General features: G+C 36.8%; 1 protein-coding gene across 8 annotated transcripts in view; it reads left to right on the forward strand.

Annotated features, from left to right (window-relative positions):
• PDE4D (phosphodiesterase 4D) overlaps positions 1-25,325 on the forward strand; it is a 530,915-nt gene that overhangs the window by 128,431 nt on the left and 377,159 nt on the right. For all 8 annotated transcript variants that reach the window (XM_085042342.1, XM_085042341.1, XM_085042343.1 and 5 more), the window contains one exon: positions 22,709-22,944. In XM_085042342.1, the coding sequence (XP_084898468.1) occupies positions 22,709-22,944 (236 nt within the window). The remainder of the gene's footprint in view (positions 1-22,708; positions 22,945-25,325) is intronic.

Consider the following 25,325-nt stretch of genomic DNA (forward strand, 5'->3'; position numbering starts at 1 on the left):
TAACTTTCTAGTTCTTCATCAAGTGCGTATTTGTAATATTTTAGTCAGAATAGTCATATTTTTAAATTCAAAACCTGATCACATTTTTAATTATTTAATGCATGAATAAATTAATTAAAATTGTAAGAGTAGTAGGTTAATTTTGCTGTGTTTGACAGCAATTGTGCAGGATATACTAAACAAAAATTGAATCAATCTGTCACTGCACCTGCTCAAACAGATTTTATTGAGAAGATGAAATTCAGTACCATTTTATGAATGACCTTGAAAATAATATTTTGAAGAAACATACATTATAAAAGTTGTGCCGAAAATTCCACGCTTGAGTTCTATTTTCACCTTTAATGGATGGCTGCAAGAATTAAAATAGACCTTTAGGGTAGAAAAATGTAGATGGGAGGTAATGAAAAGCTATGCCAGTAGCAATTATTGGTTTCTTTGTTCCACAGGTTTTGTGTTTGTCTGAATAGAAAAGAACTTGGTTTTATATCCTGACATTGTAGAGCCCTACTCCCAGCTTTGGAATTGTATCCCCTCATCTTTAGGCTTTTCCAATTTTTTTTCTTTCCAGAAGGTAATTAATCAAAAAACTACATGTCCTGTTGATAAGTAAAAGGATTAGTTCTTCTGTATTTAAAAGAAACAAACCTCACTCACTCACTAAACCAAAACAACACCTAAGAAACAAAAACAAAAACAAACCAAAACCCCCCCCCCCCGACAAACAAAGCCTCCAAAAGAAACAAACAAAAAATCCTTCCAAAAAACAAAAAACCCAAGGCAAAAACTAGAATATACTTTCGAATTTTTCTTCGGCAACATAAGATTACCTAGTGGTACGTGGACTTAAATAGCAAAGGCAGAACCCTAGATCTGCTCTCTGAATTAGAATATGATAGAATAGGAATAGTTGAATTTGAAGAGACCTGCAATGATCATCCAGTCCAACTGCCTGACCACTTCAGCTAAGGCAACATGCTCTGAGCATTTGTTGTCCAAATGCCCCTTAAACACTGACAGGCTGGGGACATTGGCCTCCTCTCTAGGAAGATTTTTCAGGGTTGCAACATCCTCTTGGTAAATCAATGCTTTCCAATGTCTGGTCTAAACCTCTGAGCCTTGGCTTTGAACCACTCCTATGAGTCCCATCACTGGATACCAGGGACAGGAGATCAGCACCTCCCTCTTCACCTCTCTTACTCCAGAGAGCCATGAGATCACCCCTCAGCCTCCTTCTCTCCAAACATACGAGCTCTAAATCCTGAACTGCTCCTCATGAGACCTATCTTCTTGCTCTTTCACCAGCTTCAGCTCACTAGAATTGAAGAGGTGCTTGCCAGAACAATTTCTGTTTAACAGTACAAATGCTTATATAACACCTTAGATGTTTTGCCTTGCTCAAATAACTTATTGATTTATTTTTGTTGGATCTCAGTATTTGGACAGGACCAAATGACGACAAAATGATATGGTACAGTTTGAGATAGCCAGTGCTGTTTTGGGCATCTGGGTGGGTAATTGGATGACTGAGAGCATATGAGAACCTTATTGTCCTGTGCATAAATGGAGGAAAAACATGGTACGGTGTAAAATATGTCTACGTATTCTGACCTGTGCCTACACTGCAAGGCAGAATTCAGTACTTCTCATGATACATGGAAAGTGCTATAGACATGCTGTAGGCAAAAACTGAAGTGAATTTTTTTTCCTTCTTGGCACTATAAAAGCCTTTGCTTGATGGAACTGAAAATTAAGAAGGGAAAATATGCATAGGACAGAAATTAAGCTCTGTAGTACATTTGTATACACCCATTAATTTGACCACAATTGTATGTTGTCTGTAATGAAGATATTATTGTTTTACAGAGTAAAGGTAAGTATTTTGTGGGTGTCATGATTTTTTTTTCACCCAAAAGCCCTCTTATTTTCAGAGGTTGGCTTCTATCAGTCACTGTAAATGATAAAATTTCACTGAAAATCTTATTGTTTTTGTCATAAAAGTAGCAAGTAATAAAATTGCTGATCACTCATTTAGAAATAGTTTACCAGTGAGAATGTATGGGAACCTCACTATCCCATACAGGAGGAAAAACAGATTATGTGAACCAAATATTTTTAGTCAGATATAGTGTACCCATCCCAAGCCTGAAACTTCAAGATCTTGAGATGGAAAATAAAAACATAGATGGTAACTTCTTGCAGTATTAGTTTTCCTAATGATACAGTTCTCTATGGGGGGCTCACAGCAGAGAATGATTTGACATGCCAAATAAACTTTAATGCTCAGATACAAAGTAAATGTTCAGCACCCCGGGACTTTTTTGTTTGATCCAGTCTCCTGTTACTGTTTAAGCGTGGCTATCATTTTCTGCGTGAATTTCTATTATATCTTTGTGAACTTCATGGGAATTTGTAGGAAACCTATGATGTATCAGTAGGCTGACAGAATTATTCCATAAAAAGACATTTTGTTCCAGTTCATTAATGTTGAAATACTTACTAAATTATGTGGTTAGCACTGAGGGATTTTAAACAGAGTTATTAACTCCTGTGGTCCTATCTTCACAACAGGAGACTCCTTAGGTGGTAGCATCTGCTTTTTTCCTAAGGCATTTTATTTCCTCTGAAGTGATGCTTACTATTAAAGTCTATTTTACTCCAGTATTTCATTAGCTTAAGTTTGCTGAAGTAGTTAGAGAGCTTAAAGGGCTCTAAATAATTACATGAACATCTAAGAAAAGCAATTAGGGCACAACTGATTAACATTGTTCTCTCTTCTTTTTGTGGATGACACCAGGAAATGAGTGCTAATCCATGAATGAGCTTTCCCAAAAATACTACATGGTGGTTTACACTCAGAGTGTAGTAGGGTAATTTTTTCTAGTGAAATAGAAAGAGTCAGAGAATTGTAACTAAACCATGTCCCTAAGCACCACATCTACGTGTTTTTTGAATGTTTCCAGGGACAATGATTCCACCACTTCCTTGGTCAGCTTGTTCCACCACCTTTTCAATGCAGAAATTTTTCCTAATATCCAGTCTAAACCTCCCTCGGTGCAACTTCAGGCCATTTACTCTTGTCCTATCACTTATTACCTGGGAGAAAATACAGACAAAAACCTCACCACACCCTCCTCCTTTCAGGTAGTTGTAGAGAGGAATTAGATCTCCTCTGAGCTTCCTTTTCTCCAGGCTAAACAGCCCCAGCTCCCTCAGATGCTCCTCATAAAACTTGTTCTGTAAATAGTTTAGCAAAGATGTCAGTAGTACAGCAAAATCCTACAAAGGGCATGGTAGCTATCAAACTACCCCTGGGAATTTGGCAGGCCAGCAGACTCTTCAGAAGTGTTTCCATCTTGGGTTCCATGGCAGTGTAATCCAAGTCATACTTGGATTATAAATGGATTATTTTTTATATAGATCTGGAGTAATATCTGAAATTATAGCCATTCATGCTGAAGAGACAGAATGAAAGAAAACTTGAGAAGGATACAAAACTTCATGTTTCTGTGTTCAAGATTTTTTTTTTTTAATATGATTAGTTAAGATTTTATAGGAATCAGATTTCCTTTGCTCTCAGTTTTATTAAGGTTTTTATTTGCCTGCTTCTGATACTTTTTTTTTTTTTTTGCTGACCACTAACAATACCACAATAGTTAGCTGTAAATCTGGTTGAAGGTGGAAATTACACTATGTCATTTATTTGATAAATGTAGTAGAGATTTTTTAAAAATACATTACATTTGCCATATATGTTTTTTTTTGCTTTTGTTTTCTGTTTTTTCTCTGTGTGTGTATGTAGATATATGAACTAGAGACAATTCATAATCATCAGGGAGGGAGAGTTTACATATGTGTAGCTACAGTCGAACTCCTAGGCTATGAAAAGGGAAAATTATATTTTAATGTCCCAATGTTTTTCAATTAATCTTTAATTTAAGTAATCCCCCTCACCAAATCTCAGATGAGCCTAGAAAAAATACCTTGCTATTATTTGAACACAATCTTCCTCTTGTTTTATTTCTATTCTAACTGAAATGGCTCTTAATATACTGCTGTTACTGTGAAAAAAACTATGACAGAGCTACAGGAGTCGTACTTCAAATTATATTTAAAGGAGGAGAAACATAGAATCATTTAGATTACAAAAGACCTTTAAGATCATTAAGTCAAACTGTAAACCTAACCACTACCAAGTTGAGCACTACCAAGTTGAGCACTAACCCATGTCCCTAAGTACCACATAATATGTCTTTTATATACCTCTATTGATTGTGATTGTACTGCTTCCCTGAGCAGTCTGGTTCAATGCTTGACAACCCTTTTCCTTGAAGAAATTTTCCCAATATCCAATTTAAAACTCCTCTGTCACAATCCAGGCCATTTACTATTGTCCTATTGCTTGTTACTTGGGAGAAAAGACCAATTTCCCCTGGCTACAGCCTCCTTCCAGGCAGTTGTAGAGAGTGATAAAGTCTCCCCTGAGCCTCCTTTTCCCCAGGCTAAACACCCCCAGCTCCCTCAGCTGCTCCTCACAGCACTTGTGCTCCAGACCCTTCCCCAGTTCCATTGCCCTTCTCTGGACTCACTGCAGCACCTCAATGTCTTTCTTGCAGTGAGGAGCCCAGAGCTGGACACAGCACTCGAGGTGTGGCCTCACCAGTGCCCAGTACAGGGGGACAATCCCTGCCCTGCTCCTGCTGGCCACACCATTGCTGATCCAGGCCAGGATGCCATTGGCCTTCTTGGCCACCTGGGCACACCCTGGCTCATGTTCAGCTGCTGTCAGCAGCACCCCCAGGTCCTTTTCCCCAGGGCACTTTCCAGCCACTCTGCCCCAAACCTGTAGTGTTGCATATGGGGTTGTTGAGACCCAAGGGCAGCATTCAGCCCTTCATCTTGTTAAAGGTGAATGCTCTTTTGCTAGTACATTTAAAACTGAAAATCTTTTCTTGTGTGAGTCACAGGTCTCATAGAAAAGCCAGTAACAGCAGGGTCAGGAATAAATTATTTGGTTTTAAAGATTTTTCTATAGTAGGTTTTTACTGCTGCTGTTATAGAGTACATCATAAGTGATGAAAGTACACACAGTTAGACTAATGATAAGAATTGGCAGGGTTTGGAAAAGATTTAAGGGATAAATATTTTAACTTGAAAATCAGTAACCCTTGCTGTTTCTTCTTCTAAAGAAAGACTAGAAATAAAAATTCATCAGGTTTCAGCCCCTTCTTCATGAAAATATCCCCAGTAACATAAAAATTATGTTGAATCAAGAACAAAAAGTGTTTATTACAACATGAAATTATCAATTCAACATTTAGAGATACTTTGGGGTGTCTCATGTTATCATAATTTGTATGGAAGCAGTCTGAGGATAAGAGGTTGCAGAAAAAAGTACATTAAAGAGTTAAACAAAATTAATTAGACCATTTTAAACAAATTAAATAATTATTAGAAATACTTTAGAAAGGATTGAGTCTATAATGAATTAATATTATTGCACAAGAAAGAAAAGAAATATGGTGTTTAATTCTCTTACTAGAAACAATATTGCAGAACTCCGTTTGAAACCAAGCAATGAGCAGGCATGAAAATTCATAAACCATAAATTGCATAACCTTGAAAGAGTGAAATGGTGAAGAGAGAAACTTTTCACAAAAGAAAATAGTGAAAAGAAATTATTTTCTGAAATGTCAGAAATTTCAAACAGTGTCAATAAGCTGTAATTTTGCTAATTTTAGGGATTCACTGATATGTGACAAAATAATTTTGGGTGTATAAGACTTACACCCACAAGAATATTTACTATGGGAACTGGGAAGAAAAATCTAGCATGTCTCTAAGGCTGTGCAAATGGAAAAAGAGTGTCATTGTTTTTCACACAAGGCAGGGCCAAGGGCCTGAAATTATTCTTTTATATGCTGTTAAATGAAGATCAGGAAATTCAAGTTTATGGGGGTTTTATCTGCTTATAAAGAGCAAGATTCAATAAATTGACAAAAGAAAAGGTGCTTGTATACTCTTGCAGTTTTAGAGCAAAACAGACAGTTCTCCATAAAAAAGCCAAAAAATGAACATGAATACAGAAGAAACAGCAGGATCACCTAGTGGCATGGGTATCTTATGTGTACTGCATCCTGAATGCATTCAAAACATGAGTGCAGGTGAATGATTTGGGTTTCATACATAAACAGTAAAAACTTCCAACATTAGTGATTTTGTGTAGTAACTCAAGTGTCAATAAACTATTGTAGTTTAATAATGGAAATAGAAAAAATCAATTAGAAATAACTCAAAATATAAATTAAGATTAAATGGGAGGTAAAGTATGCATTTGTAATAAAGAACCTCAAAATTCAATAAGTGAATAGATGAAAATGACTGATAGCTGATGGTGAGTCATCTGTTACACTGCTCCAGAATTCAGAGCACTGGCACAAGAAAAGTGAAAAAAGAGATTTCTAGTAGAGAAAAATTGTGTATATTTTCAGCAGGGACAGGCAGATTCATTTTAGTTTTAAGGGTTCCCTGAAGAAAAAATGAATTAGAAACAAAAAGAAGCATGACATACACATGGGTGCCTAAGGAGATGGACCAGTAGAATTTTTATGCTACCCCAAAGAAATGAATGAGATTATTCAGAAAATTACTATAAATTATCTTCAAAAAGCCCAGTACTTTTGCCAATGGATACTAAGAGATCTGAAAGCATTTTTGTACTCTAATGTAAAATATTAAAGTATTATGACCTAAAATGATGATAAATTTAGTACCTTGATATGACAGAGTAGCAGTATTACTTGGAGTCATATTGGGCTAATATGTAACAGCTGAACCTCTCTTTCACTGGAGGATTCATGAGGCTCTCCACTGATACATGATTACATATCACATGGAGTAATCCCTTTTCTTCTCTTCCATACCTTTTCCAGTGCTGAGTGTCTAGACAAGGTTCAAAGACACTGAAGAGGTGCTGGAAATGAAGGATTCCCCACCATGAGCCAGCCAGACATCCATCATAAAATCCTGCCATTCCCAAGCTGCACAAAACTCAAGCAATAATGTTTCATAATTGCTACCTCTTCTTTATTTCCCCTCTCTGTTTTGGCCTCTAAAAATTGTATTATATCAAGGTAGAGACAAGACTTATTGTTGCCTGCAAATGTGTATGCTGGTCCAACCCATCCCATTGAATCTTGTCTGGACTGTGATGAAAGTTGCAGTTTTGTGAACACACACAGTTTTTTCTGCTGACATGCTAGAATGAGCTGACTGGATTTGCCCACTGTAATGATACTCAGTGAAACATGCTTGTTTCACTGTATTTCTCTATCACACCTCCCACTTAACAAACATTCTGGACGATCAGTTCCTGCAATGCATTCTAATATGAACCAAATTTTGTGGGTTTTTTTAAATACTAAAACTCAGTATGTCAGAACCTCAAACATTTTAGACCACTTAATGGCAACTTAAGCAGATTATCAGAGTTGCTTTCCTCTCTTAGAAAATTGGTTCTAATGAGAAGTATAGCATTGGTCATCATGAAATTCTACTAAAAAATAGGTTATTTTCTGTGTAGAAATTACTACTGCAGGAAGCAGCTAAATGAGTTTTACTGTAGCTGCTGCTGCTTTATACAACAATTTGGAAACAACCCCTCTCTTTCTGGGTCATTGCAGGCAAGTTCAAAACTGGCTAACTCACGTTGCATCAGAGCATGTTCTGCATTATGACACTCTGTTTCATTATTGTAGACACTGACTGTATCAGCTTCTGTTTTCAATGTCCCATAACATGTGTGGCGGGATTTTTAATTTACTTTTGTCATTAGAAAATAAAACAGTTTACGAAGACTGAAACTTCCCATACAAATGTAGACAAGACCTGATGAGTCATTCACTGAAGTTTAACCTGGATACAGAGCTGGATTTCTCATTAGAATAATTAAATTCCTTGCTTTCCTCTCCACATGCACTGTGCTATTCTGGTTTATGTTTAATTTGAACAATAACTAGTCTGTAACTTATCTATGTAGATGAAGAGTAAGTGTTCCCATCCACCTCAGAAGTAATTAGTTGTAGGTAATGATCTGTTTCAATAGAAGAAACGGAGAAAGATCTACCCCAGTAGAGCCAATACTTTAGTGAAATCCTTCTGGAGGGGGCAGCAGGGGAGTGAAGTCCTGGTGTTTTATGACTGGAGTGCTGTGATGGAGCATCAATACTGGCTCTTTAAGAAGGAAAGTGAGGAGGAAAGTTGCCTTTCATTGAAGACAGCAGCAGGAAAAAAGGAAAGGAGCTCTGAATATGGTGAGGTGATGAGCCAGCTGAAAACTTGTGGGCTGGGGCTAGTGGGCAGACCAACATCAGTGGTGCTGTGGTAAGGGTATTCAGATGTCCTTGTCAAGAAGAGGTAGTAGACCCAAGATGGACTGGAAGAAATTTCACATGGGTCTCAGTCTTGTGGAAGGACCCCATAACAAGGCACATGTTACCTAGGAGACCTCTGCAGTGCTTTGATGACAATTTCTGATGCAGCAAATCAAAGCACCAACATGGAGAAGCTCTCAGGTGGACCTGATATTTAAACAAGGAGACCTGTAGAGGAATTGCATGTGGGTGACAGCCTTGGCTGCAAAGACTGTGGGAGGTGTGGAGTTCAGGATCATGAGAGGAGGGAAAAGAGAAATAACAAGACCATAGCTCCTGGAGAGTAGGCTTTATCCTGTTAAAGACTCTCCTGGTGACTAGTCCTGGTGAGAGAAGTGGACCAGGAGAGCTGGTTGATTTTCAAGGGTCACCTTTTCTAAGCTCAAGAACAGTGCATGCAGACAAAGGGGAAATCAAGTAGCTGTTGGATGAGGGCTGCATGTAATAAAGAACTCCTGCACTTCTGATAAAGCTCAAATATTAAAAGGAAGCATATGAGAAGTGAAGGCAGGGGCAGTCGACCCAGGCAAAATATAGAAATACTGTTTGAGCATGCAAGGATGGGCTTAGAAAAGCAAAGTTCATGTTCAGTTGAATCTGGTGAAAGATATAACAAGCAACAGGAAAAACTTCTACAGTTACACCAGCAGTGAAAGGAAGACTAGGGAAATGTGGGTCTGCTGCTGAATGGGTTAGGGAACTGACAGCAAACAAGAGGGAAAGCACCAAGCTACTCAAAGTACACACTGGAAGCTGCCATCTGGAAAGAAGATGGACAGAAAAGTACCTGGGCACCCTGATGAGCAAGCTCAGCACGAGCCAGCACTATGTCTTTGTAGCAAAAAAGGCTAAGAGGATGCTGGACAGCATTAGTAAAAATTCTACTAATTTGTCAAGCAGAGTTATCCTTTCCCTCTGCTCAGCCCTAGTGAAATCATATCTGGAGTGCTGTGTTGTGTTCTGGGTGCCCCACTACAAGAAAATTATGAATCATTAAATGACTGCACCAAAGAATCAGGCAGATGATTAAGGAAACTGATGATGTGATGTACAGGAGAAGGCTGAGAGCTGGAACTCTTTAGCCTGGAGAAGAGAAGTCTCTGGGGAGAGGTTATCAATGTGTATAAATGCATCTTGGAGGAGTATTAATAATGGAACCAGTTTCTTCTTGGTAATGCTCAGTGACATGGCAAAAAGTAATAGGCATGTATTAACTATTAAAACACATGAAATTTCTTCTGAAACAACAAAACAACTTTTAAATGAATTTATTTATTATTTATTATATATTTTTTTTTTTTTTTTTTATTACTGAGAGAGTGGTCAAGTACTCAAGACCTAGTTGTTCAAAAAGACTGAGGAGTACCCTACTGATGGGTCTGGAATTGGACTTGATGCTGTCCTGGACAAACTACTCCAGGACAGAGCTTGAACTTGATGACTTCCACAGAACCCTTCCAAGCTCAGTGATTAGGTGATTCGCTCTTGGTTGGTTTGGTTTCCAGGAGATTGTGGTATCTTGAACTACTTGACTCTGAGGAGAAAGTTGGGAGAAAATATATATCTTGACCTACGTTTTTATGAAAATGTTAAAGAACATTCTTTTCGTGTGTCATGAAATAAGTTTTCTGATTCTGACATCTGAAAATTAGAAAACTAATTTTCTACTCAACTCTGATGGCATATAATGTTATTGGAAGAGAGTGTACTTGTACAATATTATGTAAAATGTCAGCATGATGTCCTTGTTATGGAACTGGTTTATACCAGGAGTTTACCTTGAGTTATGATTGAATTAGCTCAAGCAATAGTAGTGACCTAGTGAAGCATGAGCACAGAGATGTAGCAGCCCTACCTGACCTCTCCATAAGATTGCAGTCTTGAATGCTGTTATAATTTGAATTTCTTCCCTTACCTTGGCAGTTCAAGTGATCTGAGTTTAAATCATTCTTCTCAAGTTTTTATGTGTAGATGGAAGTGCCAGAATGAAACTATTAAAACTATACTTCTATTTTAAAGAAGATAAACTTTTGTGAAGAGAAGATGGTTATAGTAATAAACTTATACTGTTGAATTTATTCATAAAAGAATGTATTTGGGTGATTATTTGGCTTTCTGCTTCACAGTGTGATTTGCTTTAAGACTTTCATTCCTTCTCCTTCTTTCCTTTTTATTTTTTCTGTCTTTTCTCTTTTGAGTATTTACATATAAGTGCCTTAGTAATTGTCAAATATGTCTGTAGCAGAACTCTCCATATACTTTTATTGACACAGTAGGTTGCATAGGGTTTTTTTTTTCAGAATGAAAGCATGACTTACAAATGCAGGAAGAGCATCTTGAAATTATGACTTCTGTTTATGCTCTTTGTTTTACTTGCCTTTGTCAAGTTACATTTTTTACAATTATGTGCAATAAAATATTTTTCATCATTATTACTTCATAGAATATAAACATTTAACTTGAGCTACATGGTCTTACTAGTTCATGTTTCAGCATTCTATTTCCCTACTGACTAAGCATATGAAATTGAATATCTTTCTGGCTTTGTAGTTTTCTTTCTTTGAAAAATTAGTCTGAACCAATAGGTGCAAATGAAGATTCTTTGTCAGGGATTGTTCTCAAATATCTTTACCTGGGAACTTTATAGATACCTCTTTGCAAGGTAATGTGCTGGAAAATAAAAACTTGGTCTTAAATTTCTGGGGAAAAAAAAAAAGACTTAAATTGCCTAAAGTTAATAATTCCACTGATTTAGTCTTAAGACCAGGCTGGATGGGGCTCTGAGTAACCTGGTCTGGTGGTGGGTTCTCTGCCCATGGCAGCAGGGTGGGAACTAGATGATCCTTACAGTTCCTTCTAACCCGAATCATTCTGTAGTTCTGTGGTCCTAAGATACTTCAAAGGATACTATTCTTTGCCTAGCAGAATTGACAAGTAACAAAAAATGCACATAGGAAATATAAAATCACTATAAGTTTGTAGTAAAGGAATTTTTTTATCACCTATTTCAACTCAGAGTAGAATTAGACATAATTGTGAGTATTTGTCTGCCAAAATGAATGCAATAGCCAGCAGTGGTTGGAAAGATAAATAGAATATTAGGTATTATCTGGAAAGACATACAGAAAAAAGTAATAGTTGACATGAATCTGAAGGCCAAAGGGAGTAGTTTTTTGCAGAAAATGTAGAAATAAAAATTGCAAAGTGTAAAAGGAAATTGTATAAATAGACTGAAAAAAAGCACATAAATAAATAGAATTAACTATGAGTTTCTACTTTTAAATGCAACAGTCCAAATGAAACCTGTACACAAGGATATTTTAAACTTGGTTTTAATGAAGGAATGAATATTAGCAATGTGGAGGTGGATTGCTTTTAGTCTTGACCTTTTTCTAGCACAGTTTCCCTAATCATTTCCTTCAAAGTACCTTCAGATAGTATACTGGGCTAAGTGTGGAATTAATGTGGAATGTATGGCCATCTCTCCCTGTATCAAACAAAATAAGAAGCTGTTTTCCTCTCAATATTTTTTTAATTGTAGAACTAAAATTGGATACACATTTATTCTGAATAGAGATTCAAATATTTATTTGTTCTGAATAGAAACTTTCTGGTTGTGTACTGCTTTCTGGTGGGCAAACAGAAAACTCTAGTAAACTGGTAAAAAAATAATAACTAAAAGTCCTGTTAAAGCTAAAGCAGTCTAAGTGAACTAGAAAGATATGGCTTCTGCACCTTGGGTTGCAGCTTTGATGTACATTATGAAGACTTCAGAAACTTCTTTAATGTATTTCTTGTTAGAGCAAAATGCAAGTATCTTTTTCTTGTACTGTTTCCTGATAAAGTGAACTGTATAATAACATACACTTAAAGTAACAGTCATGCCTCCAAAAATTGTATATAGTCAGGTTTAGTATTGTCCTGCTCAGAAACAGCTTGAAATGCAAGAAGTATACCCCATCAAGAAGATTGAAGTGGTTTTTCCTTTTAAACCATTGCTGGATTGCTTTGAGGCAGCTCTGTTCCCTGACCATAAAAGGATACTATTAAAATAATGACATTTAAAACTTGAAAAATTCAGTTTTGATATGCAGAAGATTCTGGTTCAAATTTCTCTACTTGTAGTTTAGTGTCAGTCATGGTGTAAACCCAGCCAGCAGACAAGTACCACGCAGCTGCTTGCTCACTTCCTCACCAGCAGGATGGGAAGAGGAGTTGGAAGGGGGAAAGCTGAAAAACTTGTGGGTTGAGATAAAGACAGCTTAATAGAGAAAACCAAAGCCACACACACGAGCAAAGCAAAACAAGGATTGAATTCACCTGCACTGCTGCAGCTTCCCATGGGCAGGTAGGTGTTCAGCACCTCCAGGAGAGCAGGGCCCCATCATGTGTGACTGTGACCTGGGGAGACAAACACCATCACCTCAAATGTCCCCTCTTTCCTCCTTCTTCACCCACTTTGTATGCTGACCATGATGTCACATGGTGTGGAATATCCCTGTGGTCAGTTGCAGTCACCTGTCCTGGCTGTCTCCTGCCATCCTCCTGTGACACCCCAGTCCCCTCACCAGCATGGCAGTATGAGAAGCAGAAAAGGCCTTGGCTCTGTGTGAGCCCTACTCAGCAATAACAAAAACATTTCTATATTGTCAACCCTGTGCTCAGCACAAATACAAAACACAGCACCATACTGTGAAGAAAGTTAACTACTCCAGTCAAAACCAGCACAACGTCTTTCAGGAATACTTGTTTAAGTACAACAAGGGATAATTGCATTATTGCAGAAGATTATTTTCTTTTATTTTGTTTTGTGTTATTTAATTCAATTAACTCTGATAGATTTGTCTGTAAGAAAATGAAATATTTCAAGTGAGTTACTTCTGGATATTCATCTGCTTGACTAAAATTTGTTGCTTCTTGGTTTTTAAACTCTGGTGAAATTTATAGAATTCTAAAACTTTATGGAAGTATATTTAAATTCACAAATTTCTAGCACACCATAAAAGCAAGGGTAGATATGGCTTAGCAGGACTATGCCTAGATCAGAAATTATTGTTTTTCTCTCTTGGTGCAGCTAGACATCTCTATTCAAACTAGTAATTTGTTCTGTTATGCAATTTTTAAATATTGCTCTCTTCTGTAATTTCTTTTTTTAAGGATGGGATATTTTAATATCACTCCTATTTCTCTAAAATTTGTTTTCCCTGCAAGTTAGGAAAGTTATTGTGTAATTCAGCTCCCTTCACAGAGAGAGGATAAGGAGACAGGTTAATCCAGAACTCAGCTTTTGAAAAAACCTGTAGTCTCAGAACATTACAAAACAACACTGTGGAAGCATGATACTGGTGGGTTATATCCTTCTTTTCTTCAGCTTGACAAAGATTTTCTCAGATAATTTACAAAACATATTCTGGTAAAACTTATTTACAGGATTGAGTCTGTAGCTTTTCCACCTGTAATGTTCATTTTGTCCAGGCAGCTAGGTTTGCTAAGCTTCTGTTGCATGTAATCAACAATCATGGAACTAATCTCATTTACCCATTCTTGCTGGCAGAAACAAATTCTACACACTTTTTCTTCAGCCATGCTAATTTCTTATGCTGGTAATGGAGATTTTTTTGCAAAAATTATTTATTAGTTGTGGCAACAGGGAAGTAGACATGCCTTCAGATGCATGAATATCCTGAAAAACTCAGTCACCCAATATTTTTGTGGTAGAATGATGGCAAAATTGAAGAAGAGTAGTGTGTGCAGTAAAAAAAAAAGGCTAAACTTTCTTCAGTCATATTGAGGTTAATGTATTTTTATTTGCATTTCTGAGAATAAGAGTATAAACAAGCTTTGGCTTTGTCCCAGAGATTTGACATAACTGGCATAAGGGAAACCTGGCAGGATGAATCCTGTGACTGGGGTGTCCTCCTGGATGGCTACAGGGTGTTCAGCAGGGATAGGCAGGGCAGAAGTGGTGGAGGGGTTTATTGATGGGAGAGTTAAAATGTATGGAGCTCACATTTGGCAACGGCAGTTGAGGCAATTATCTGAGTCTGAGAATTTTCAAAATATATACTGGAAATACAGAGAGGCCAAACCTGTATTTTAGTGTACGTGCCTAAGTAATCATATGAACTGCTAGATAGTTCTGATTCTTAGAGTGGAAAAATAGGAGGTAAAGACTTATGGGTTAAAGCTTTATACTCAGAGTTGCAGCTGGCCTGTCATTAAAAAAGATGAATTTCCCTTTTGGGAAATGACCTAGAAAGACCTCTCTACATTATTTTGCTGTGGCCATGTCTTACAATAAAGCTCCACAACATTTTGTAATGTGCTTGTAATGTTATGACCCTCTTTTAGCATATTTCTTGGGAAAAAAATTACTGATAAGAGCTTCATTTCCAGAAGCTGGATGAGATCAGTGGGGGAACTCCATCCCAGTATTTTGGCAATAAAGTCACTTGTTTCAGGATCTGAAAGAAAAATGTTAACATGAATATTTTGTCAGCTTCCTCTTGTATGTCCCTGTTATAAAGGTGCATTTACAGCAACAAGTAAAGCATCTGTTTGAAAACTTTCACTTATCCTGAAAATTTGACATATGTGATGCTATATAATGTTTTTCTTTAGGTAATGGGATGGAAGAAGCTTTTTTCCATGTTAGGAACTCCAATTTTTTGTACATGTGCATCTCAGCTTCTTCCCACATGGTGTCGAGTATACCTGAGTACACTTTGCAGAGCTCCAGATAACAGCAAACAAATTCATTTTATAATAACAACAGTTACCATACAATTAGGGCTAGATGGGTGAGCCTTTGTTTCTTGATTTTTCAAGTGCCATTAACAGGCTTAATCTTGTACTAACATTTTTGGAACATTCTGACAAGTATGTAACTTCGTTATGAATTCCATAGGATTTGAGATTATTACTGAATTGGGTCCTCCTACGCAACTGACAATGCGTCATGAAGTTGAAGTGAGTGTAGTTCTGCCTCCCTGAAGCCCACAAAATCTAAGTCTGTATACCTACAGGTTTTTCATTATATGTGAAGCAGAGAATGCAGTACTCTTGGCATAATCTCCTATATGAGCAGATCTGAAATTCAAAACTGTCTATATCATCAACATGACTTTGAATAACTTGCTTCAGTTATTTTTTTTTCCCTTGCTTTGGCATGATGTTTTCATTGCTGAGCATCTCCTTATCTGCAGACAATTTTCAAAAAACATGCTGTCAGAAGAATAATCACTAGAGATAAAAAAGAAGAGCTTGTGGGAAGTTTTCTGATTAAAGAAGTGCAAGACTAAGAAAACTGTCTAATACATCAGTACCTGGGCTGAAGATGTTGGAAATGTACACAAAGTCCTGAGGCTGTAGCCTTGGATTTTAGACCTGTGGGACACATAGACCTACTTAACCTCTGAGATAGACCTACCCTGCCTTTCCAAGAAACAAATGACAGGACAAGAGGAAACAGCCTCAAGACATACAGTTGGAGGTTTGCAAAGGACATTAGGAAAAATTTCTTCACTGAAAGTGTTGCCGAGCATTGGACCAGGCTGCTCAGGGGAGTGGTTGAGTCATAATCCCTGGAGGTGTTCAGAAGATGTAGATGCGTAGATGGGGTGCTCAGAGATGCAGCTTACTGTTGGACTTGGTAGCATTAGTTTTACAGTAGGACTCAATGCTCTGAAAATCTTACCCAAGATAAATGGTTCTATGATTCTAAGATTCTAAGAATGTAGATTGGGACCGAGGAGTCTTTACTGAGTTAGACCTCATTTTTCTGCTAAATTGAGAATAACCCCATGCACATGAGTCTGGGAACCTGAAAGTCCTGTAGCAAATTCCCTCAAGAACTCAAGACATACTTGTAAAGCACTATTTTTTTAATCAGTTTCATGTTGGTGTCTTACAAAACTCTGTTGTATGTACCATCAAAATGGCAGTGGTTTGTTTGAGCAGGTATTTCCTATAAAGTTAGATTCACTGGATTCTTTTTACATCTGTATAGTTATATGATTTATTTCTTTGTGTGATATTGGTATGTCCACTCTTCTATTGGAATTTGAGTCCTTTAATTTGTTCTCCTAGAACAGGTGTTTTTCCAGTCCTTTCAGACTTCCCTTGCTTCCCAGGATTTGTCATTCACAGAAGAGCTAGAGTACCCTGTACCATCTTTTTTAGACTTTTTCTGTGAAAATAATTTCTTTATATTATATGTTTCCCCTTGAATTCTACATATTAATGGCCTACAAATTAGTTCCTTTTCATTTGACTTAAGTATATAATTTTTATCCTTCTAAACATATAACAGAAATAAACACGGGTATTCCTTGCACTATTAACAATTCCACTATTTTAATCTAATTAACTACATTATCACTGAAAATTGTGACTTTTTTAATGTAAATGACTAATTAATTTATGTTGAGATACATATTCACATTTTAAATGGTGTAATTATTTTACACCAGTTGAAGAAACAGCAAAACAATTATTCTGAACAGAAGTAGAGGCTTTTTTTCACTAAAAATATTTGCATCATAAAAAAGAAAAAAAGGGAAAGAATTGCCTGACAAAATAAAAGTTAATTTTATTTAACTACGATTTTAGGAGTATGAATCATCATTGTTTTCTCCTTTTCCATAGTGCGAGTAATGAATAGCAATAAATCTAGTCACAGTGAAATGCATCATTGAAATGGTTTGTGAATAATATATTCTCATTTACTTTTTAATAAAAATTAGAGAATCCAAGAGCAAGAACACTTACTGGATTGATAGTTTCCTTGAGTTATAGTTTCAAAGTATTAAAATGGCTATTGGTAAGGAAGAAGTGAAGAGGATGTAGGAATGGAAAGTATAGCTTTGCATGAAAGAAGAGTAGTGTGTTTAGTCTAGCTCTATAATAGCTATGCTAATAGACAGTGCCAGTGGATCTCAAACACACCTATAGCTCGATGGGAATTTATCAGTTCTTCAGGTATAGAAGCTAAGGCATAGTGATGGTGAAAGCATTGCCAGTGTAACCATTAACATTCAGAGTAAAGCAGAGAAGAAAGTCCAGATATTACTATTCTCAAGCCAGCACCTATTTGTGTCCTGTAAATGTATTACTGGTTTGTAAAACACACTAAGTACCAAGCCACTGTATTTTAGATGAACTGTTTGAATGCCCTAAGTAATTATAAATACTGCTATGGCATCCTTTATTAAAGTATAAAGTAACTAGTTCTTGTTCTAAGTAGAACAATAAAATTAATATCTAGGTGGTTTCCCCAAAATATTCTGGTGTAAATAAATTATTTTGTACAGATGTGGGTAGAATTATTAGAGGTTATTATTTTCTGACTCAAGACAGTCTTGAGTCACAGAGCTGAGTCAGGAAGTTGTTCTGTAGGTGGGATAGTAACAACACTATTGTTTATTAGGAGAAATGGTATCAAACATCCAAAATGAGTTTTCATTGTAGCTTCTGGCTCTTTGGTACTCAGCATGCCTGTGGGCTGCAGGTAAACAAACTATTTTTCAGGTACCTTGTGATTCAGTTCTGCTATTGGACATGACATTGTAACGCAAGAACACACACAGAGGTTAAGGCACTGTACCCTTTTTTCCCCTGACTAGTATTCTTTTAAAGAGCACTGTGCTGGCATGTCAAAGCTGTTAGAAGAATAACTGCAGCACTGGGTTTTTCAAGTACTTGGATGTTTGCCTATTTGGTCTTGGAAGAGAAAGGAAAAACTTTAGGATACCAACAGTCATCTGATCGATGTCACAAGATTGAGCTGCGGTTGGAAAGAAAGGGAAGGTGTGCTAGGGTGGGCTGGTTATGGGTGATTCAAGAACTGACACCACACAACTACTTTGTTAGGGGTGTATGCTGTGATACTTTTACAAAATGTTTTCAAAGAAACACTGAGGAAGGTGAGAAATAGATAATCTTGTTACATGTCCCAAGTGGTCTGCAGAGAAGTGGCAAAAAACCAGTCTGCATTTCAGTGTCAGGACTCTACTTTTTGACTTCTCTCAGGCTGTTTTTACTTTCTAGCAAACTTGTGATATATGGTTGACTTTTGTTCGTTAGGTTACAATCGCTTATTTTTTCTCAAAAATCTATGCCTACTAATGAGCAATTACTGATAAGAACTAAGAAACATGCCAGCTAATTAGAAGGCTAGCAAATGATCTCTTGAGCATTAAGTTAACCAACCAGGAAAAAATGAAAAAAGGAAACAGACACTTTAAAATGTCCCAGCCCAGAGTCTGCTCTAGACAAAAAGTGTTGAAGTAAGTTAATTGGAATCTGAAAGGTTGTCGTGTTCTAGAATTCAGTTAATTGGTTACAGGGCAGGGATTAACAGAGAGTCTTCCAGACCTTAAAGGTGAAAACGAAAGCCTAATATGTTCCATTTAACAGATTTCATGAACAGACACTTAATAGGAATTTTGTTTTTCTTTTGTACATTCTCAGAGATAAGAAATGTCAGGAAAAGCACCATTTTTTGGAGTTGTTTTGTTTTATTAGAATGATCTTGGATCATTTTATGTAGTAGATCACACACCTGCCATTCCAAAGCTTGGTTTTCATTCTTAGTGGTTTTGTGGTAATGACAGCAATGGTTTTTGCTATGCTTGCCCAACAATTTCCTAAAGGAATACTGGTATAAGTGGCTTAAATATAGTGCTTCTTAAAATAATGTTCAAAAATTAGGAAAATCTATAAAAGCATGTTTTTCTCGTGTTTGCCAAGATTCATAAAATAAGTATGATGAACATTTCCTGATTTAGAAGCCTGAGGATTGAATGTGTGGCCAATTTTTCATCAAATTAATTTAATTTTCATTGTCACTGAAATAAACATTAGGTGTCTATAATTTGATTTCTCCAAAGCATGGTTTTAATATTTGCACGGGAATTTTTCCACTTCTTTCTGGTTTTATTCAGGTCACATTCCTCTACCTCTCTAATTTTTCAATAGGAATTGAAGAAGAAGCTGCCCAGTGAATTCCCTTTCTCAGTTCAGATATCTTATTCTGACTGTCTGTGGCTGTGCATCAAGGGCTTTTATGATGTTCAGAGCTGCCCCAAAAAACCACAACTGGTGAAATATATCAAGTAACATCATGTGACAGACTATTTTTATCTTTGATATCAGTATTTTTCATTTCTTGCAGAACTATAATTAATTTATTGTTTTAAATTTATTCAGCTGTCTTAAATATACACTATGCACACACTGAAAATACAAGCATGAAGTTAAATTTCTCCCTGGGTGACTATAACACATTAATTCTTGTCGTATTTTTTACAGTGATTGATTTTACTGTTGATTTCCTTCAAAGTATATGCATTAATGCATACCATTTTATAATATTTATTTTCTTAAACTATATTGCAGCTGGATTAAGAAAAATAGCTAAATTATTAATTAAGATTTAATGATTAAAAATTGGAAATGATTTGCTTACAGCAACTGCTCAAGCTCCAAGTATAAATGGAGCTCATTAATATTACTGTGGTGGATTGACCTTGGCTGAGTGCCAAGTGCCCACCAAAGCCACTCTATCCCTCCCCTTCTCAACTGGACAGGGGAGAGAAAGACTCATGAGAGGCTGATGGGTTGAGATAAGACTAGGGAGAGATCACTCACCAGTTACCATCACAGGGAAAACTCACGTGACTTGAGGAAGTTTAATATATTACCAATCAAATCAGAACAGGTTAATGAGAAAAATAAAATTAAATCTTAAAACACCTTCCACCCACCCCTCCCTTCTTTCCAGCCTCAGCTTCACTCCAGAATTCTCTACCTCCTCACCATCACAGAAGGGGGATGGGGAATGGGAGCTGTGGGCAATTAATGATGTTGTTTCCACTGCTCTCCTCCACAGAGGGAGAACTTCTCACACTCTTCCCCTGCTCCACCTTGTGGTGCCTGCCACGGGAGAGCCTTCTCCACAACCTGAGTCCTTCCCACAGGCCACAGTTCTTCATAAACTGCTCCAAGCATGGGCTTCCAGTGGAGTTGCAGCTTCTCTTGAGGCATCCACCTGCTGCAGTGTGGGTCTCCTCCATGGGCTGCAGGTGAATCTCTGCATCCCCAGGGACTTCCATGGGCTCAGGGGCACAGCTGCCTCACCATGGGCTGCACCATGGGCTGCAGGGGAACCTCTGCTCTGGTGCCTGGAGCACCTCCTGTCCCTCCTTTTCCACTCATCTGGGGGTCTGCAGAGCTGTTGCTCTCACATATTCTCATTTCTCCTCTGGATGCAATTGCTTAGGGGTTTTTTTTGCCTTTCTGAAATAAGTTATTTCAGAGGTGCTGCCTCCACTACTGATGGGCTGGGCTGTGTGTCCATCTTCCAGCTGGTTGGTATTGGCTCTGTCAGATGTGGGGACAGCTTATGGCAACTTCTACCAAAGCCTGGCCATGCAAACCTAGTGTGACTACTCATCATAAAAAGTGTTTCATGGATGGCTCCTCCGGCGCCTGATGGGTTTTTTGTCCTTTTTCATTATACTTTTATACCCTTTTTATATACTTTATATACTTTCCTATTCCTGTACTTTTTACTCCCTGTATCTTAGCTGCACATGTTTATAACTCTTGTACTCTAGCCTAGTTCAGAATTCTTTGGGGAAGATGAAGCATCCTCACAATCTCAAGAGCATGAGGCACCAACCTTGAATGGAGCTTCATCCCTGGAACAAGTTTTTGTAAACTAAGTTGTAGCCTTTTTGTGGGGGAGGTAATTAGAATAAGGGGGCAATTACTTCATTTGTTAGGTTTCTTACTGGGGAATTTTAGATAAGCATGCTAATTGGTGAGGTCCATAAAGTTGTATATGTGTTGTACCAGGGCTCTTTCTCGTCATGGTAGCACCTTTGATGAAGGTGCACCTGGGATCATACTAAACCAAGGTAATACCCTTTTCTCTATAATGCAGTGTCTGTGTCTCATTTTTACCAGCATTTTAGGCATCACCTCCTGTGCACACAGAGTGAATACAGAGCTGAGTGAGTTTTCCTTTCAGGTGTCTATCAGTCCTCAGGAGGGAGGTCAAACAGAAGCCAATGGCTGTGCTATAACTGGAGGTGTGCTTGTAAATTGTGGGCATAGTCTAGCTTTCTTTATTTTGTATATTATGTATATTATCTGTACAATATGTACACATGAACTCTAATTTGGCAAAGGCCAATACTCCGTGTAGCAGTCTCAAGTATTGTATTGGGACTATGAGGATTCTGACACCTGACCAAGGTTTAAAAATATAAAGCTATATGTAGACTGTCTTTCTAATTCTTCATTTACATGTAGAAAATTTTTAGACTTGTTCAGAACTTAGATTTCTTTACAGGAAGGTATTCATAGCAAAAGGTGCAGATAGCGGTATCTATGCTGGGCAATTTATCAAGTAATGGTAAAAGACTTTGTATAAGAAATGGAGGAAAAAAGCAAATTACTTAGAATATCAGCTCTCTCTGAAAAATGATTTTTTTCTGAGATTTTTCTCTCACAATGGTAAGCTGTTTGTAAAAAATTTCAAAAACTTTCAGAACAAATTTTTCCCCTTTAAATCACTACCGATTGGAGCTTTCTTAGCTGAATAATCTGTGATTCTTCCTTGACCTGGAGAATATTACCATAGCTTTGGATTATTAAATTGAAAATGTTTATTAATGCTTAAATATAAGATTTCAGTTGGGTGTCACCTTCAGAGGCTTCTAAGCACTATGGTGGTCATTTAAACTGCTCAACTCTTACCATTAGCATGAAATTACTGTGAACAAGAAAGAAAGAAAGATGGGAGTTGGGATACCTGCGAAAATTTAAGATGAAATTTCTCCTGTTTTTAGTCAAGAGGTGTATAGTTTCAAATATCTGTTTACTGCTCTTAAAAAAAAAAATATTATCAGTAATTGTTCTCAGTTCTTCCAAAAGATGGATAAGTTGTAGGGAAGCACATATTTTATGGGAAGGAAATAAGTCTAATGCAAAGCTTTTGTTCTCTATAGAGGTATGAATAAGTGTTTTAAACAGCAGTGTGCTAATCTCAGGATAAAAATGTTTTTTCTTTGCTTTTAAAACACCAAATTATTTAAACCCTTGAAATTCTTTACTATATTTTGCCATTCCTTTTAATTTTCTCAAAAAGGATATTAAAGTGCAAATAATATTTATTAGAAACTAAGTTATGGAGAGAAATTACAAGGGTTATCAAATTAACATTATTCATGTTTTGTTATATGGTGGGTATTTTTTTGCCTTCATCATAGGTTTCAGAAGAAGCTCTGCATCACAGCACTGAGGATGAAGAGTCTTCCCAGGGAATGGAGCCCTATCTTGTGAGAAGATTATCGTCCCGTAATATCCAGCTTCCCCCGCTGGCTTTCAGGCAGCTAGAACAGGCAGACTGGGATAAAAGGAATGATACTGAGACTATCCCAAGGCCCACAACTCTTCCACTGAGGATACCTCCCCTGATTGCCATTACAGCTGCTGAGTCCAGCAGGTAAGGTCCAGCAAACTTTTATTTATTCAACATTATCTGTGGCAGGTGCAGGGCAGCAGATGCTGCTTCTAGGTGAGAAGCCCATTTCTTTTCTAAATCCCCTAAATGAAAAAGAGGAAAAAAATGTGTGCAAATTTGTGTCTGACACTTGGTAATACTGCTTGTTAAGCTTATCTCTAGTAGAAAAACCTCTATAAAACATCTTCTCTAAATCTTGTTAATATTTCGTATTCCAAAAGAAGGTTTCTTGAGGCTTGATTAACCCTTTATGATGATGAAGCAGAGGAGGAGGTAGAGGATGAAAGGAGCTTTTTATACACTGGACTTTTTTTTAAATGATACAGTTTCAAAACTAGTTTCAAGGAATCCTCAGGGGATTTTGCCTGCTCTTGTATATCTACATTATTTGTAACATAAATGCTTTGAACCTATTTGGTTATAGTGCTTTCTATTTTAGTTTCTTCATATTATGTCTATGACCTTTTCTAAAGTAAAGCTTCCTGTTTTAAAAGTTTCTGATAGCATCCTATTTTCTGTATTTATTTTCAAAATTATAAAGTTTTTAGTATGAAATTCTTGCTTACAATGATGAAGGCAGTGCAGCTGCCTTATGTTATTTCATAACTTAATGTATAAGGAAAAGGTAAGACGAACATGCTGAGAGCTAAAATGCAGCACTTAAGAATTTCTGAATATATGTTCTGAGAGAACACTATACTCTGAATAATGTAGTTATAAAAAAAGTAGGACTTGTAGTTCATGAGTAAACCCAATACTTATTCATTAGAGTGCTTAGACAAAAAGCCAGCTAATATTAACATAGAATTTAATATCACTTCCCATATCCTATTTCCTTCTGGATGTCTTTATTCTTTTTTGAATAAGTGAGACTGATTCTTGAAAGATGTTCATAGAAACACTGTATACATCCATAAAACTCCATCCATAAAACACTGTCTTCATCCATAAAAGCAGGTAAACACTTAGATTGTTTACAAATGAAAATATAATTTGGAGAGTTAAAGAAAATGAAATGTAGTGGTGTTTTGAAGATAGATTTGTGTCTTGTTTTTTTTGTTTTCATCCATGGAGTCTGGAGAGAAGATTGTCTGAGATATGGAAGGAAAATAAGTGCAAGGATTCTAGTAACACTGACTGGGAAAAAAAAGTGTGATCCTGATGTGATACATGGCAAAGATCAGACAGCGGAATGAAAAACATTGTCTGTTGAAAACAGCTTGGTGATTATAAATTTCTAGACACTGCACTGTTTTCTAGGCAGGATTCAAATGCACCAGAAAAAGACAGTTTGAAGGTTACTCAAATAAATAACAAATCTAAACCATTGTGGTTACTATGCCTAGATATCTGTTGCACTCAGAGAATGTTTGCTTCTTTGAGAGAATTCGCTGTGGGTATGAATCTCTCCTCAGCATTAAGAGATAGCTTTGTACCCTGTCTATGTCATTTATCCCTGTGGTTGGTAGAAATGTGTTTTGAAACTGGACAAAACAAGATTTATTCTGAGAGTGACAGGGAAACAGCAAACATACAGATTGTTGACTGGAACTGCCAGGCTGTTTAAACAAACGAACGAAAACTAAACACAACAACAGAAGCAATCATAATTTTAATGTTACTTTGTAATATAAAATCTTTAGCTTTTATGATTCCTTCTTAGAGAAAGAGCAATTACAGGGATACAGGAAGAATATTGTTCAGGAAATTAAATTTCTCTAGATGTTTAGTGCTATTTTTCGGTTGTTAGCTCTTTCTCAAGCAGCTATGAATTTCCCATTTACATGCTTATAATGCCAGCCAAACAGCTGGAGAAAGCTATCCTTTTATCTGTCTTCTTGTCTGCATGAAAATGCATAAACTTAGGGGTCCTATTATGTCTGTGAAAATTCAGCTTACCTTCCTTGCCTTTGAAATGTGCAGTTGAGGAGATGAAATCAAAGTGTGGGTGTGAGGATTCTCTGTTTTCAGTAGGTAAATGAAGGTAGAAGAGCATCTAGGTCATAGAAACTCATTCTGAAGTGGAAGAATTTCACCATTGAAAACATCCTAATTTATAAATGTATGATTTTGGAAGAATCATACATTTATAATTTAGGGTTTATAATGCTATCTTTTGGATGCTAAAAGATCCAAAAGATAGCATTATAAAGCCTCCTATGCTGTGATTTAATTGACTGGAATATGCAAAATTAAAAACAATGACATTGGACATAGTTTTTAAAATAAAATATGTGCTCCATTCCTGAACATGTACACATGCATGTGTGCATACACACATTCCCATTTTCATATTCCTTTTCTCTACCTTTATCTCTCTTTATATCTTTATGCCGTCACAGGATTGTTCCTGGTTGTATGTT

Source organism: Lichenostomus cassidix, chromosome Z, assembly GCF_008360975.1.
Source record: "Lichenostomus cassidix isolate B80296 chromosome Z, HeHo_3.0, whole genome shotgun sequence".
In the NCBI taxonomy this organism is placed as follows: domain Eukaryota; kingdom Metazoa; phylum Chordata; class Aves; order Passeriformes; family Meliphagidae; genus Lichenostomus; species Lichenostomus cassidix.